The sequence below is a fragment of the Helicoverpa zea genome, chromosome 2 (assembly GCF_022581195.2).
Source record: "Helicoverpa zea isolate HzStark_Cry1AcR chromosome 2, ilHelZeax1.1, whole genome shotgun sequence".
NCBI classification, from domain to species: Eukaryota; Metazoa; Arthropoda; class Insecta; order Lepidoptera; family Noctuidae; genus Helicoverpa; species Helicoverpa zea.
This window is the reverse complement of record NC_061453.1, coordinates 2,467,182-2,483,814: the sequence shown is the minus strand read 5'-3', so window position 1 is coordinate 2,483,814 and position 16,633 is coordinate 2,467,182. Positions and strand designations below refer to the sequence as shown.

General features: G+C 34.2%; 2 protein-coding genes and 1 non-coding gene across 5 annotated transcripts; 1 reads left to right on the top strand and 2 right to left on the bottom strand.

Annotated features, from left to right (window-relative positions):
* Positions 1-1,395: 1,395 nt before the first annotated feature.
* LOC124639129 lies at positions 1,396-4,640 on the top strand. Of its 3 annotated transcripts, XM_047176380.1 has the most exons (3): positions 1,396-1,577; positions 1,874-2,191; positions 3,720-3,950. In XM_047176380.1, exons 1-2 carry the CDS (start codon positions 1,518-1,520, stop codon positions 2,177-2,179), a joined length of 366 nt encoding a protein of 121 aa, XP_047032336.1. In that variant the 5' UTR covers positions 1,396-1,517; the 3' UTR covers positions 2,180-2,191; positions 3,720-3,950. The 3 variants fall into 3 exon arrangements, with proteins under 3 accessions (XP_047032336.1, XP_047032328.1, XP_047032322.1); XM_047176372.1 differs by lacking the exon at positions 3,720-3,950 and having other exon boundaries at positions 1,874-2,367; XM_047176366.1 differs by lacking the exons at positions 1,396-1,577; positions 1,874-2,191 and adding an exon at positions 3,040-3,282 and having other exon boundaries at positions 3,720-4,640.
* Positions 4,641-5,244: 604 nt separating this feature from the next.
* LOC124639121 (60S ribosomal protein L7a) lies at positions 5,245-8,473 on the bottom strand. The gene is made up of 7 exons (XM_047176354.1): positions 8,317-8,473; positions 7,808-7,922; positions 7,224-7,373; positions 6,691-6,779; positions 6,280-6,411; positions 5,696-5,818; positions 5,245-5,454 (listed from the first exon to the last, which is right to left on the bottom strand). The coding sequence occupies exons 1-7, from the start codon at positions 8,329-8,331 to the stop codon at positions 5,272-5,274; spliced, it is 807 nt and encodes a 268-aa protein (XP_047032310.1). The 5' UTR covers positions 8,332-8,473; the 3' UTR covers positions 5,245-5,271.
* On the bottom strand, positions 7,568-7,641 carry LOC124645341. Its single transcript, XR_006986213.1, has one exon. It is a non-coding gene; the product is annotated as a small nucleolar RNA SNORD36 (small nucleolar RNA).
* Positions 8,474-16,633: the final 8,160 nt, after the last annotated feature.

Sequence of the window (16,633 nt, the reverse complement as noted above, 5' to 3'; positions counted from 1 at the left end):
AATTGTAGCTACCTAGAGGTAGAGTACTTAAGATTTTTTTTCTGTAATGAAGAATACTTACGCACTATGCCTTCAAATAAATGTCTAGGTATGCATAAAATGCTAGAGCAAATAAAGTGATCTTCATGTTTATTTTAACTATAAAAAAATCGAGTGATCTACTTACGTTAAGGGTTAAAACGACTAAGTAATTTAAAGGGAGGTCTTAAGTTTTCTTAAGTAAAAATAAATAAATAGATGTTTTTAGATGGGGTTTACTTATAAAAAAATGCAGAAATATTACAGTGAAATAGATTTTTTTTTCTTCATTTTCCAATCTTACCATACACCACTTGAATGCACTGAACACCTACTTTTCCACTCCTTAACCACTTAACATTTCAGATAATCATTCTAAAATAACGGCTACGGAGCATTTCTCTTCAGAATTGATGCAAAGAATCTGAGCACAATAGGTTCGGAGCTGAATAGATGGAAGCTTCATCCGCTTTACGTCCTTATCTATTGAGGGGCAGGCAGGAGACGATTTAGCTGAGCACCACAGATTACGAGCAAGTTAGCCTAGATAGATGATAGAAGGGAAGTTCTAGGTCTTAGTAAATTATGGGAATTATAAATGTAAAGCATAAGAGTTTTTAGGACATGAGAATAAATGTTTTTTTTTTTATCTTTGGAAAAGTGAAAATACATCACGCAGTAATACTCTCTTTCAATGTGTTTTCAATCTAATGTAATGAGTTTTCATAAAAAAAGAAATAAGGTCTTCCTTGGTTGGTGTGACTTGTGTTCCTTCCAGTACCAGTGTTCTAAAAAAGTATAATTTTATACATTTTTAATTCATGCCCTGCTTGGTGCGTGGCAAAAGGCTAACTTCTGAATTGCAATGTATGTATAATTACGCTAATAACGAGATATAAAAATAAATAATAAAAAAATGGATTTGGTAAATCTGCCTAATTTGTGATAGGTATGGAAATAAGCTCATATGGGTCAAAAGTCAAATAAGTTGATTGCACCTACTTTGTATTCGAAGGACAAGTAAACAGAAGCGATCCACAAAAATGACAAGTTTCTGAGCGAAATTCTATTTACATATTTACAGAACATTTTGAAAAACAGTAGGTATGTTCCTTTCCTTGTTCTCCATACCCAACCACTACGCATTTTTTGGTCCTAAGAAACGTCTGCCCATAAGGAATAGGGCTAAGTAAGAATTTTTGAGTAGGGGTCAAGTAAAGATCAAGTTGGATTTTTTTTTACAACATTCAGTTTCACTTACGGTAGATATTCGTAAAATTGAGAATATTTATATTTTTGTGCTAATATATCGTACGTAGAATGAAGCGTCACGAGATGCGTTGACAGTTGACTTGAGTTCAAGTTGACATTGTCACTTGTAACTTGTGTGACAGATGGGATGATAAATAAAGGAGAGGGAAATAAAAATAATTTGTTGTATTTAGTTAATGTTATAATAAATAGGAGTAGTTATTTCAACCATACACATACATAATACAATGAGCAACGTTGAGAAGAACGGTATAGCAAAAGAAAAGAGGAAAATTGTTCGCAGTGAGGTACGATAAATGAACATTAAAGCATTTTTTTCTGCTTTCTTCTTTTATTTTTCTATTATTTTATCTAATTAAAAGTAAACCTTATGCCTTGCTCGATAAATTATGCTGTTTAACACTGAAAGATTTTATCAAGTAGGACCAGTGTTTCTTGAGATTTGCATCCGGGCTTTGTATTATTAGGGTAAATGGTTTTAATGTCCATTCAGAGTAATTTTTTGTTTATTCCATCCACAAAGATGATAGTTTAAGAATAGTTTGATAGATATGTTTCTAATAATCTATGTTATATTTTTCAGGCTCGCAAAATAGTTGCAAAGGTGTACCATTTTCTCAAGGAAGAATTTGAATTTACAGAACTTCATAAAGAACCAAATTGTGATATTTCACATTTGCGTAATATTACCATGCGCACTGCTGCAGCGACGAAAGTTAGTGTAAGAACAGTACAACAAATTTTAAAAGAAGAAAGAGAGGCTGCGAATAAACCATCTAATCTTATTTCACCAAAGCCCAACCAAAGAAAGAAAGGAAAGATAAAAGAAAATATAGAAACGGACCCTGAAGAAGATTCTAGTGAAAGCACGGAACAAAATATATCATAAGAGGAATTAGATGTTAGTTATGTTGCTAATTAAGTTCATGGTTCAGTGTTGAACAAATCAACATGCAGGAAATTATCTGTTGCGGGACTTAACCCTCAATGATGGCAGAGACGGTTGTTTCTGGTGCATCTTTATTTCTGTCATTGTTATTGGCAGCAAAAATATTATAATAAAATAGAAAGTATTTATATATAGTCACTAGCTTCCACCCGCGTAGAGTTCGATTATATCGCGTTTCCAAGAGAATTCAAAGTTCGGATAAAAACTAACCTATATTCTTTCTCTGTACCAAATTTTATTAAAATCAGTTCAGTGTTTTAGACGTGAAAGCGTAACAGACAGACAGAGTTACTTTCGCATTTATAATATTAGTAGGGAGTAGGAATGATAATTTTGCGTTGATATCGTAGAACGAAACGCAAAATGACAAGAGGATTTGACATGAAGCTGTCAGTGCTGCCAATTCCAGGGAAACCCGTGATTTTTGGGGTTAGATCATTGACATATAATATAACTGTTAGATCAAGAGTCAGAGAACGGTGAATGTCAAAAATCGTGAAACCAAAAAATTTTATACATTTCACTGAAAAGATTAAAATTCTAATTGAATCGATTGAAGATTTAAATTGAAACTTGACTATTACGCGGATTAGGCGTACAAATAATTTCCTCGTTACGACTACAAAGGTAAAAATTACGAAATAAAATCTTTGTGTAAAACAGTGTTTTTATTTACAATAGAGTCTATAAATGTGGACAATGAACCGCAAAAAAGTGGGGAATTTCATGAAATTGGTTATATTATGGAAGCGGAAAATAATAAAGTATATATGGCAGCACTGGTAGTTGCCTGACCTGAAGTTGACGTTGAGTGAACTGTCATACAGTCAAATAATTGCTTGCAGAATGCAGAGATTTTATTTGTTTTGTTTGTTATTCCGACGTGATTAAACTCGTTGTTTCCTACGAACCTACATACGCTTAATGAAGTTGTAAAGTAAATTTGTCGATAAGTTTCATACAGCCAGTGTTCTACACATAACTCAATGAGTTCCGTAAAGAAGACTGGTAAAATAAAAAAGAGAATAGTATTTAGCACTCAGGTATGGCAAATCATTTTTACTAGATTCCGCCAACCGATTTCGTATCCCGCGAGAACTACTGCTCAGCTACTAAGATGTAGCCTAAAAACTTTCTTGATATGATATCTTGAAGTGAAATATTTTTTCAAACCGGGTTTTCATGAGACTTGCGTACCCTTTGCTACACTCTGATCTAAGTGGGTACAAGCAAACATGCTTTGTGTTTAAGTTATTCCTTATTTCTTGACTTAGTCTAAGAATGGGTTGAGAGATATGAATTAAATTTATTTATTTATTTAGCCTTTTGGACTGGGTGAGAGAATTGATCCTTAGATCGTGTTAAACAGTTTGTTGTGCGTTGTAGTTATAAGATGTCTCTCAGCTTAGGTCTGTCCTTTTTAGGATGTCGGTTAATTTTGGGTTTTGCTGTATGATTTAAACAATCTGTTTTATTTCAGGCCCGCCGAATGATTGCAAATGTTTATCGTTATCTCAAGGAAGAATATAAATTTACTGTACTTTATCTAGAACCAAATTGTGATATATCACATTTGCGTAATATTACCGAGCGCACTGCTGCAGCTACAGGAGTTAGTCCAAGAACAGTGCAAAAAATTTTGAAGGAAGAAAGAGATGGAGAAATTTCTTCTGAATTTGAAATTTCACCAAAACGCAAGCAAAGGAAGAAAGGAAAAATAAAAGAAGAGATAGAAAGTGACTCTGAAGAAGATTATAATGAAAGTACAGAGGAAACTATATCAAGAGAAGAAGAAGATGCCACAAGTACATCCCCAAATAGTGAATTACCTACAAAAATTGAAATAAAGATAGAAGATGAAAATGTATAAGCATTAGAAAGAAACTTATTATATGTATTATAAAGTGATGATTTTCAGCCTAATTTGAATAAATGACTTTTTATCTTATCCATGGGTGCAGAGGGGATGTTACTGTTAACTATGATGGCACAGAGGATTGTTCCCAGTAAGGCCAGTATTATTTGAAGTGTGCGAAGCCAGTGCTATGCAGTGGGGCAATAAAAATGCTGATGACGCAACTATTTTAAAGCACACAGTTACACATGTACTCTTTTGGAAATTAAAAATATGTACTTGTGTATTTAGAAACATCCAACTAGGAAGAACCCTTTTTGAAAATTGAAATTATATCCTTCCTAATGACCTCTGACCACTGATTTATTTATTTAAGAACTTTAGCTTTTAGTATATTGTAAAATTCTCTCTTTTTTTTGCTTGCTTAGTTTTTATTTATTTTATACAATGTACACACTATATAATTCTCATTAGTTGTTTTACTGTACTACAGCATAGAAACCAATACTGAAAATTCTAGCTGAATAAAGCATACGTTATTTCTTATTTTATATCTTTCATTTTTTTTTACCTAACTAATATAGTAATTGTCGAAGTTTATGAGATTAGATGTATGTTTCTCAATCACACTTAAACGAATTTTGATGAAACTTGAAAAATAACATTCAGTTTTATCGCGTACGTCAGCTGGTAACGTTTCCTCGGAACACAGTTAAAACTGGTTGAAACTTGCTACCTTTTTACAAGGGTTTATTTTGATGTGTTAATTATCCCAGTTAAAACAAAATCTATTTAAAAAGTAATGTAAGACAAATCTAGATGGCGTTGAAAGCAACAAGTCAATTAACTTTTTGATTTAATTTCAACACGTTAGATGGCACTGATTAATATTAATTTTAAGATACATGTATATTCTACTATTCTCAAACCAGAATTTAAAACCTACCTACTTTAGCCACTGGTGTGAAGATTGCTATATAGATATGTGTGGTAAATGGGTTTGATAGGTACTCCTAGCTGTAGCCGGCTAAACCCTAGGTGTAGCCGCATTTTGGGCTATAACCATTGCATAATTATTTTCAAATGATTTGTAAATGGCTAAAAATGGATGGGGTTTCAATAAGGTAAAACAAAAAAAAAACAACAGCAATACGTTAGGTCTTAAATTTTATTAGGCTTAGCCTTGTTTCTGCGCCAGCTCGCGAGCCTTCGCCTTCTCGAGCTTAGCGATGCGCGCGTTGGACTTGTTGCCGAGGACGCCACCGCCCCAGTGTTTACGGAGCTCTTCGTACCTCTCGTTGAAGTTCGTCTTGATGGCTTCGGTCACCTTCGAGAAGGCGGCGCGGTCGCCAGACTCAACCTGGGAAAGATAGATGACTCTTAGTAAGTTTCTGTGATTTGGCGCTGTTACTTTAGTTCAGTAAATGGGAAGTTTTGTATGTGTCATAGATGGCATCCTCAGATAAAATCTATTGGTGGTAGAAAGGTTGTCAGCATAGCTGTATGATAGCAAATAAATCATCATTACATGCACATCTGAGACACATTTTCTTCGCCATCTCTACTATCACATAAATAAAGAATAGGCATAAAATACGTACATGTGTGATAGCAACGCAGGTGCATGTCTTGCGGTGCACAAGGGCTCCCAGACGGGACTTGCCCTTCACAATACAGTAGGGTACGCCCATCTTACGGCAGAGGGCGGGCAGGAAGAGAACCAGCTGTGAACAAAGTTGTCTTTTAGCAATATTTCGTACAGGGTATGGTAATGTTGTGATCTGATGGAAGAGAGCTCAGAGTCAACAATCTTCATGCAGCTAAAAATAATTTATATTTAAAGCCTCAGGTGAAGAAATTCTAACATCACAGCAACCACCTATCTCATAATACACATTACAAAGAATAACAAGAAAACTTGGTAAATTGACTATTGTTTGCTGGTCACATTTTTAAGGTACATTAAAATATTCTCATAATCTCTGGTATGTAACTACATAACAAGTTAACCATAACATAAGAACCATCAATCTCAAAATAAGACTCTAAAATGCAATTAAATAATTTGTTATCTGTCCATCCTATTCATGGAATCCATATTTCTATTAAATAAATGATAAAGTAACTACCAGCACATCTACCTTGAAGATCAGTGAATATTAATTACTAAATACTCATATCTCACCTCAATGGGGTCAACATCGTGAGCGATGACAACAAGCTGTGCCTTCTTCTTCTCGACCAGCTTGGTGACAGTGTTGGTGCCAGCACGGATGGTGTTGGGCCTCTTTGGTGGAGGCTCGTCCTTCTTGGCGACCTGAAAGAAGGTTTTATTCTCAAATAAATGTGGTAAAAGAAGGTTGGAGTGTGAATTTGAAGCAAACAATCAGAGATCTTGGTGGTTAGAGGTCTTCATGGCAATCTGAATATTTTGTTATGCATCATTTCAATGGCCTATACTCCTACTTCAAGAATTTTGGATACCCTTCAAATATTATTTTACATTACACAACTAAGTTATTTGAAAATATTACTCTGGCACTTGCTAGATATAGTTCAACCTTTAAGTAACTTCAAGTACAAAGAGTAATCTTACCTTAGCTTCAGCAGCCTTCTTTAGGCGCTCTTTCCTGACTGCCTCAGTCTCTGGCCTGTATTTCTCCAAGATCTTGAACAAACCTTTGGCTGAAAACAAAACAAATCTATTTGAAACCTAATGTAAGAATAAAAAGTAGAATAAATTAATATTTATGGTACTTCAGAGTTAAAAAGCTCGTATATTTTTGTTGATAATCATAGTGATTCATCGTTGCATTTGGTAATCATCATGTAACCTAAAAAGTTCAACAATTTAGCTTGAAAATGGTTTTAATATTCGTTTTCTGCTTGTCTTTTTAACAGCTTGAATGCCTCTAATTAGAGAACAATAGAAAATCAATTATGTCTCGCGCACTAGCGTTCAAGGGGTTAATGGACATACTCATTTACTGTATAAAAGTTTAAAAGTAAGTATAAGTATAATAAAATCTAGAATTAATCAAGAAAATAAAGGCAAGCTTATTAATTACAATAAAATGATTCTCTAACTTGTCTGAAATACATTTTAATTTAAGTTAATAATGCACAAACCTGTGGTCTTGTCAAGTGTCTGGGTGAACTGGTTGATTGGTGGGGGCACCTTCAGCCTGCGCTGCAGCACCGCCTTCTGGCGCTGGATGCGGATGTACTTGGGCCATCTGACGAAACGGGACAGATCCCTTGTGGGCTGGATGTCCTGACCTACGAAGTAATAAAAGGGTAAAACATAACCGTCTGACTTCTGTTGATAATAAATCCAGCAAATTGTACCCCACGTTATTGAAATTATCTTGGTAAAGATATTAAACCAACCCACAAATACTGTTGTGTATTACATTTAGAACTAAACAGTGCCTCAGCCAGTAGCGCTTGATGAGTAATTTTGTCTAGATTGGACTAATCAGTGTTAAAAAGCTCGTATATTTTGTAACCACATGGTTATTCGGATAAAAGTTTTACATCATTTTAGTCCAATATCATTTACCGCCAAAACTACATGCAACGCAATTCAAAAAAGGAACACTGCATTCAAACTCAATGGAACTTTGATGTTGTAGAGTAGAACCTATTCAGTAGGTAGTTTCTTAGCAGTAATAACAAAGAGGTATCAACAAAGGACTAAATAGTAAACTTACCAATAGCGAAGTTCTTGGTCCTCTTCTCGAAGAGTGGGTTTACTACCTTCTTGGGTTCAACTTTCTTCACGACCAGAGGTGCGGCCGCTACTTTCTTTCCTACCTTCTTCTTAGGCTGAAATAACAACAACTTTGTAAGCCGAGGTCACGTGCTAGCGAGTCTATTACTAATTAACACGTTGTCATCAGCGATCTTGGTGATAATTTGGTAGTAATCATAGCACTTCAGTACGAAGTTAACATCATGGCAATGTTTGGAGGTTAGGATGAGATTATTCACTTAAATGAACTAAAATTCAAGAAGAACAGTTTTTAAATCCAGAATCACTGTTAGCAGAAACTATTTAAATGCACCACTGAACAAAAATACCTGAATATAAACCAAAATAAAACAGTTTGGACGCCAAAAACATCGACGGTCCCATAAACATGTTATGGTGTAAACTTCACGGGAATATCACTTTTTGTAACGAAAATATAGTAATTTACTAAACGCACATGGCTTTTACCTTCTTCTGCACCATCTTGAATGGGTTTTATTTAAGTGATCTAAAGGCCACGAAAAGATACGTGACCCAAAGCGAACACCAAACGTTCGGCGAAAATGGCCGAACCAAAAAGATTTGACAGCTGTGAATAACGTCAAATGTAAACGTTACCACAGATAACATATTCTACCTTCAACTCAAGGTTTTGAAGCCTAGGCTTTTAAGCTCAATGGCAGAACTGCTATTTTACTTTAAAGAATGTATATTACTTTATATTTTTTTTTATTTATTACTTGTTTATTTATCAGATCATGTTTAAGTAATCGTTTATTCATACTGTCACTAAACTAAAATTAAATTATTTCATAAAAAATCTATGTGGTTAACAAAATAATGATGCTCTACGATCTTATCTGCTTCTCTCTCCTATTGTTATACTGCAGGCACATCTAATAAGTAAGGTATCATAAATATTGAATTTAGAATATTTCAGGTCAGATGAAGGCTGCCCGCGTCAGATTTTTTGTAGCAATGGTAGGACAGATAATCGGGCCACTTTTTGTATAACATAATACGTTACACTGTTGCTAACAGTGTGTTCTATTTTTTTCCTACAAAAAAACGATTGTCGGAGGTGGGCGAACGACGCCGAAAACTACTTCTTCGTCATTACCACGTGAAACAAATGTTTTATTTATATTCTAAACACGTTTACTTGGTTTTACAGTTTACGACCATCAAATTGAATCACGCCTCTATTTGAATTTATTTTAAGGGGAAAAGGAAAAGCGTCAACCGTTTTTATGGGTAGTAAAATAAGATGTTATTTATTTTAAATAAAGATATATTTTATATTGGCCATGGATTATAAAAACATTTTGTTTGGTATTTTTGGTAAGAGTTTTATTCATTATTTAGTAAAAAATAATTATTTTAGATTCTTTTTAGCGATTTTATTAGAGGTATAATATCTGATCTTACATTTTTGCATAACTTGAAAATGTTGATATAAGGATAAATACTTGATTGTTCTATTTTTCTTCATGTCTCATCAATCATCTAACTAACTAAAACAATGGAAAGGTACCTACTTATTATTTGAATAATGAAGCACCAAAATGCACGTTGCATCTATTTCCAGCTTTAATATCCCTCAATGATGCAGTCAAGGTCAACATGCAAGGGGCAGTGAGCATCGGCAAAGAAGTAATGGATACTATATCTCATTATATGCAAAAAAACACCATAACTTCTGGGCGACGCTCTATGACGTTCTCTAAAGAAAACGATGTTCTATATCTAATCATTAAGTCTACATACTTATGCAGAGATCTAGATTTCTGCGATGGTAACTTAGAACAATTCTTAAACGAATACATTATGGTCCAAACGAAATCTATAGAAGCCATTTTTGAAGGAATACTTAGTCAAAAAGATCTTGGAAATGAAGAAACACAATTGGTTAAGCGTCTTATTTTTGAGGAGGAACTCAAGAAATGTTTGCGTGAAATTAGAAAGTTGCTAAGGTCCATAAATATGAAAGTCAGTTCCAGCAACGATCCCTACATGTGGTCTGAATTAATTAAGAAAATAAGTATTATGTTCCAAACAGCGGCCATTGAGTTTGCTTCTCATAGATTGGAAGGCTCCCCGAAAGATATTAACGAGGTGAAGAAGAAACTGAAGCAAAAATTCGTCATTGCCACCGCAATAGTCGAAGGAAAGTATGAAAGCAAACTCTGCTCAGAATACGACATTTGCATAAAAGCCTATGAGTGCACAAAAGCACTGGACACTTTATTAGGATCTTTCAAAGACATGGAAGAAGATAATGTGAAGATCTTCATTCGATACGTATCCGAAGCATTGATGGAAACTAAATTTTATACCCATGTTAGCGATATAACTGCAAATGAAATGCAAATAATACTAAACGATATGGCTTATTCGGATAATGTTCCAACGAAGGAAGTATTATTGACCATACACAGAACTGTGGAAGACAGGCTAAATTCTTTGATTACTAAAAAACACATGATAAACGGGAGAGATGTGGAATTGGTCCATGCGATCCTATCAGACATGGATCATATTTATGGCAAACATAATGTAGACCCGTTCCATAATTTTATGACAAGTTATTTTGAGTGGTCCAGGACTGGGTCGAGATTGGGGACCCCAGTGCGCACATTGCTAAAAGAAATTAGTGATGAGCTCAGCGAGGTCGAAGCAGACTTGAGTTTGAAGCTCGTTAATGAAGTGAGAGCATTTTTAGAAATCACCGTCGATCCGGAAAAATAAAATAAAATTTTTTGATTGACTGAAATTTTATTACCTCCTACTTTTATGGGGTTTAACGCGTGTAGTGCATCTTATGTTCTATTGTTACGATTTTATTCAAACAACTGTTTTGATGCTATTTGTCTGTCTCCAGATTTTCAGAGTTAATATCTGTAGGCGCGTATCTTTTTATTAATAACGATTTTTTTAGTGTAAATGTTTTAACAAAGGTAAACGTAAACGCAGTGGAAAGGTTAAAATAAATAAAACACAAAAAAGTCTTTGTGAGTAGGTACGCTTAGGAAATTTGCGAAGTGACAATATTTTTTTTTAATCCGGGGTAGAAGTACATACCTTTTACATTATTTTCCTTTGACAACACTGTCAGGACAATGAAACCAAGGCTTAAACTTTTAACTCTATTCTGAATATTAAAGTCTCGTCTGCAAACTAGTTAGGAACTTTGTTTGGCTGTATCAATATGCATCCTTTTCAGTCTAGACCGCTACTTTAGAACTTTTTGGTTTAGAACAGCTTAAACTTTGGGGTCATCGCTTGCGTTACTTGTTGAGCCAAAGTTAAAGTTTTGAGTACATACTTATCTAGTTACTAGCCGTTTTCCCGCGGTTTCACCCGCGTCCCGTGGGAGCTACTGCCCGCACCGGGATAAAATATAGCCTTTGTTACTCGCAGACAATATAGCTTTCTAATGGTGAAAGAATATTTAAAATCGGTCCAGTAGTTTTTGAGTTTATCCATTACAACCAAACAAACAAAGTTTTCCTTTTTATAATACCTATCAGTATAGATAACTCTGTGTTTTTACTAATGCATGTCCTTAGTTTCAGTTTTTATTTGTTAAATGTAAGGGTATAGTTAAGGAATGAAAGCATTCAATAACCATACCGTTCTGAACTTGACTACTATTAACTGAGCAACAATCAAAAGATGTCAGAACATAACACAACACTATCGCTCGACCGCGAGGCATCAAATGGCAAACTTAATGTTGTGTGTTAATTATTTTATATAATCACTGTTATATTATCAGTGGCGTATGAATGAACGTTGCTGATAATTTCGATGTTATTCATTTCGTCACAGATTACATTAAATTGGTTCTGTTATCATTGATATTCTTAATTCTACTCAATAGATGGCGTTACGCGTATCTTATCAACTTAAATTGGCTTTAATTGAGTAGTAAGTTTATTTATGTTTTTTTTTGTTAATTAACGATAATGATAAGTTGTTTACAAACTTGCCTATTAACAACAACATACAGACTTAATTTTCTCCATTATTCTGAAATTCGCACGAAAGCTTCTTACTTTTCCTTCATACAATTATTCAGTTTCCCAGGTTCGCCGTAACGCCTCAATTCCGAAGTTCCGTATTACATTTAAAACTTTATTATTCCACGCTACAATGAGTATATAAACGATGAAACCTGTGAAGTGGCCGGGTATTACCCAGAATGACTTAGTGAACTGGAAATGACATTTTAAAGTGTGGATTTGTCGTCAATGAAAATGTAGTAATCAATAATTTGGGGATGGTAAACATGGTCGGTTCTGTAAGCGGTGGTGGTTACCTAACTGGTTATGTTATATAGTTTGAAAAATCTCAAAAAAAAACAGCCATTTCTTACAATGGCTGCTTTTTTTTTGAGATTTTTGTGATGGTATGTGCTTACCACGGACTAGTAGGTACCTATATTTTTTTATTTCTCGTCCGTGGTTCTTACTAAACACTGCCTTTGCAGGAAACTATGAAAAATTCTATTGTAAGAGGCTTCGGTTTTAAAATTTACCATCCGTAAGCAAAACGAGTGATTTAAAAAAAACACCTGTTATAAATAGATAAATTAATTCAGCTGTATAAAAAAAAAAAAAACATTTGAAGCCCTATTAAGTAGGCAATACCTAATTGCAATAAAGTAAAATTAATTTCCAAAAGTTTGACAAAGTCCCTAAAATATTCCGAATAAAGCGATTATTGTTGAAAGTTTTACGGACTTCAAAAAGCTGCTTGGAAAGTAACGAATTTTACCTAAATAACTAATAAAACTAGTAAAGTAAAGTGGGGTAATTCGAAGAAACCTTTGATTATTCACAACTTTAAATAAGTACCTATTTGTATCGAGTAATCTGGACAAAATCATTAGCAGATACAAAGTAGGTTTGTTATCAATTAATTACCTACAAATAGGTAGGTAAATGACCAAAATAAAATATGAATGGAACTGATTTTGAGTCACTATGAAAGTATCTGTAAATTCCGACCTACTTACACTTTAAACTTTCTAAAAAAAACCTACTTATCAATAAAATAAATCACAGATAAACCTATTATAAGGGAGGCCAGTATAAAATAATGTTTTGTTAACAAAAAAAATAGACGTAAACAGCATTTGCAAAGACCACCAAAACGAGCAACCAAGTATGGATTTATTTTTAAATCTCAGCGAATCCAGGTCAGCTCGACAGAATAAATAATTATATCCAAGTATTTTGTGAAATTAGTTTCGTTAATAAGAAAATGTCATTACCCCAGAAATGGGCAAGGTTTGTTTAGCGCGGGAAATGAACTGAAAATTATATTCTTTAGCTTGACAGAGGGTGTAATTTAAACTAAGCTAATTTGCATTGTAATCGAATTGCCTATTAATTGTTCTACTCGGTAAGATTAAAGACTTTTGCACCTTTTTTGTTTATAAATTAGTTTATTTTTTTCTGAGAATATTTTGGGGTTAACTTTTATTAGGAATTAATATTAGATTTTTAAAAAACTCCGCCCCTAAGACGACTCACTGACCCATCCAGGCGCTACTGCAATTATTTTATCTCTTAGCATGTTTCATATTCTTTTAGGGACTCAATCGGTTAAGAATATGTGTTTCATTTTTGTTAAGTGCCTAGCAAATTTCCGAATCGCACTTGCCTACCCACAGTCGTTTGTAGATATATTTTCCCAAACTCTCACAGGGATTTTCGCAATTTAAAATTCATACAACCGAAAACGTGCACTTCAATATTCATAAACCATACGGCAGTTTCATTCAGCATTAATTGCAGAAAGTCACACAAAACTCGGAACTATTTCAACGTAGAACTGGCCGGGACGCGGCCATGTTGTCAGACGTGACGGCCATTTTAAATATTTCCCGCCACATGAAATTGGCGCGCATTGCCTTTAGAATTTTCTGCAGCGGGCTTACTGGTATAATATTCATTGCATTTTACACCCCTAGAGTTTTGGTCGTAGTGCTTTTAAAATTGAGTCGTGATAAGCATTTTAGTCGTTGCTGCCGTATGTACCTACATTTCAAATGTTGACTACCTACATTAAAAAAACTAAAAACCCATTATCTATACCTATTATCTTTGATTTCATCGCCCGGTCGGATTCTGAAGTATTTGTAGTGAAGTACCTACATGATTTTAAACAACACAAAAGGTTAGGTATTCGATATGGCCTAAGGCTAAAAACTGTACTTGACAGTCGAGTATATGTGGATATGGTTCATACATCGGTTCTGTGTACTTACATTTTTTTTACGTACAATATTTTAATTTTCAAAATACTAGGTACAGTCTTTTTATGAAAAAAAAACCTTAAAAAACTTGCAACATTGCGTAAAGCCTGACATGCGGTTTCCAATTTAATCCCTTCCAATACCAAAGCTTCGATTTTTTCGCCATTTTTGAACTTCAAAGAACTTTTTCACTCTTTCAACCGTTTTTTTCAGTATTTTTTTATATTTTTTTGAGGACTTTTATAGGCAAGATATATCAAGCTTTCCAAACATGCTCTTTGATGCTTGTTGCATTTTCCCTCGAAAATCCAATAGCGCTGTAACTTTATAACTTGGTGCACGAATGAAGCTTGGTGTATGGACTTTATTCCTAATAGCATAGGATACAATATCGAGTGACGCGCTCTTGTGAATGGCATATTGTAAGCGAAGGTATCCTGGAATTTAATATCGGTTCGATAGGGGATCGCGTTGTATAAAATTATTCCCTTTGAAGAGAATGCAGTAATTAAGTTCAGTATGATCCGATTAATTTACGGCGTGTATCAGATACTATGCAACGCTTTAATTATATACCCAGCTAGATATTTTAAGACCTAGTTCCTACCTAGTTCCCAGCAACGTGAATACAAATTTTAATTCACGTAAATACCTGAATAGGTTGTGTTATTGAATCGAAAATGCTCAATTTACCAATTGCAACTGTCAAACAATGTCTAATAGAAAAACCACAGATGGATCGGTAACTTCTGTGATCCACATTAGTGTCGCTTTTTAACAGTGAAAGTTTTTTTTTAAAATCGATTCAGTAGTCTCGGAGATTACAAACCAACAAATGTTTTCCCTTTATCATACTAGCATAGAAATAGATAGTTAGCCCTCAATAATAATTACCATAATCAATAATTCAAACTAACTACTGTATTACTGTCACAACACCGAACCCAATTTATCATACCCATTCAAATCGAATATCATTGTCGATTGATATCGGTACCTATATCGAACGGAAAATTGATGATATATTCGATTAAAAACCGTATCAGTTTGATGATGAATGCGGGATTGCAATCGAGTCAAATTGAGTGCACTATCCGATTGAGTGGACAACTGTATGTTTTAATTACTTTTTCAGCTGTTGTATTGTGTGAAATGGACAAAATATTCATCATCATATTTCCATAAATATATACGTGGCGATTACTTTTCGTTATCATCAGCATTTTATTGTTGTAGGACAAGCAAAGCAGGGATAGAGGCCTCTGCTCGTACATACTTAAGGAATAAGGAATGGTCGTTTTAATTACCAATGTTGCTCAAGGAGATGTCTAGGTTTCCTCTAGATTTTTTCCTTTTGGTACCTCTACTTAGTCATTGTTATCCAAAATTAACAGCAAGAATGAGATATTGCACCTATTACTGTAATAATATCAAGCCCGCTACGGTGGCCATCTATTTTTTATATTTTAAAATGTTTTATTTTGTTATTATTCAAAAATGTAGAAAATATGTTGTGAAATCAATAAAAGAACTACAAAATTATTCCATCAATCAGGTCAAAATATAATATAACTTTTAGTAATCTGTAGTATAAGTAGGTAAGTTGTCCTGTCCCTAACTTGAAATCTCCACCCATCATCACCATCGCGAACCCTTGTATGCAAGTGAAGTCACGGGTAACGGCTAGCTGGTTGGAATGTTATATAACTAAATTAGATGTTTCTTGAAATTTCACACGCTTCTAGAGAAAAATACTTGGCAACTGGAATAAAAACATATCAGAAATGTGTTTTTTTTTACAACGCAGTATAGTTACCTACTTACCTAATACCTATTATAGTCGTGTCCATCATAAAAATCGTATTCAAAAAGTCATATCTATAGACGGTACCTACTCATTGAACATCCTAAGTCTCAAATGTATGGCTTCTATATCCACATTGCATTCAACAAACATTCCAAAAAGACGAGAATATAAAATACAAGAGAAATCCACCCTCAAATTAAACGTGCCTTCCGGAAGAGCAGCTAAACTTTATTTAATTCCCCAAGCCTTTGACGCGAAAACCGTGTTATATTCCGTATTTAATTTAGCCGTTTTTTCATCCAAAGCCGGCAAGATTTCCCAGTAAAATTGGCAATGATGGAATAACGTACGGAACTCCAGTGTTTATTTTGAGAAATCTAATATAGCTACGTAAAAGCTTGCGAAGTACGCTAGAATGTTTACTCGTGTATTTTTTTAATAAGTGGGTATTAAATATCTTCTGTTGTTAATATACAGGCTTTCATAAAAAGCCTTGGGAATGTACGCGATGTATTACTGGATTATTTATAAGCCGAGGGAGGAATAAGGCTCTTTCACACAAGCCGCGCGGAGAGTTTTATTTGTGTAAAAATGTCCAGGCCGTAACTCACAAACGTAAACAACTACAACTACTATTACTGTAATTACTTATATGCTTATAACTAAAAAATACATTATTTTGGATCAAAATATACCAATGCACGTGCCCAAAG

What these genes read in the sequence shown, in the direction of transcription:
- LOC124639129 (XM_047176366.1), top strand. Translation starts at nt 3,226, where the DNA reads ATGAGTTCCGTAAAGAAGACTGGTAAAATAAAAAAGAGAATAGTATTT. An exon ending in GAATAGTATTTAGCACTCAG is followed by an intron (nt 3,283 to 3,719) that starts GTATGGCAAATC and finishes GTTTTATTTCAG; the next exon opens with GCCCGCCGAATGATTGCAAA.
- LOC124639121 (XM_047176354.1), bottom strand. An exon ending in AGAAGGCTGCTGAAGCTAAG is followed by an intron (nt 6,412 to 6,690) that starts GTAAGATTACTC and finishes ACCTTCTTTCAG; the next exon opens with GTCGCCAAGAAGGACGAGCC. An exon ending in ACGATGTTGACCCCATTGAG is followed by an intron (nt 5,819 to 6,279) that starts GTGAGATATGAG and finishes CTTTGTTCACAG; the next exon opens with CTGGTTCTCTTCCTGCCCGC.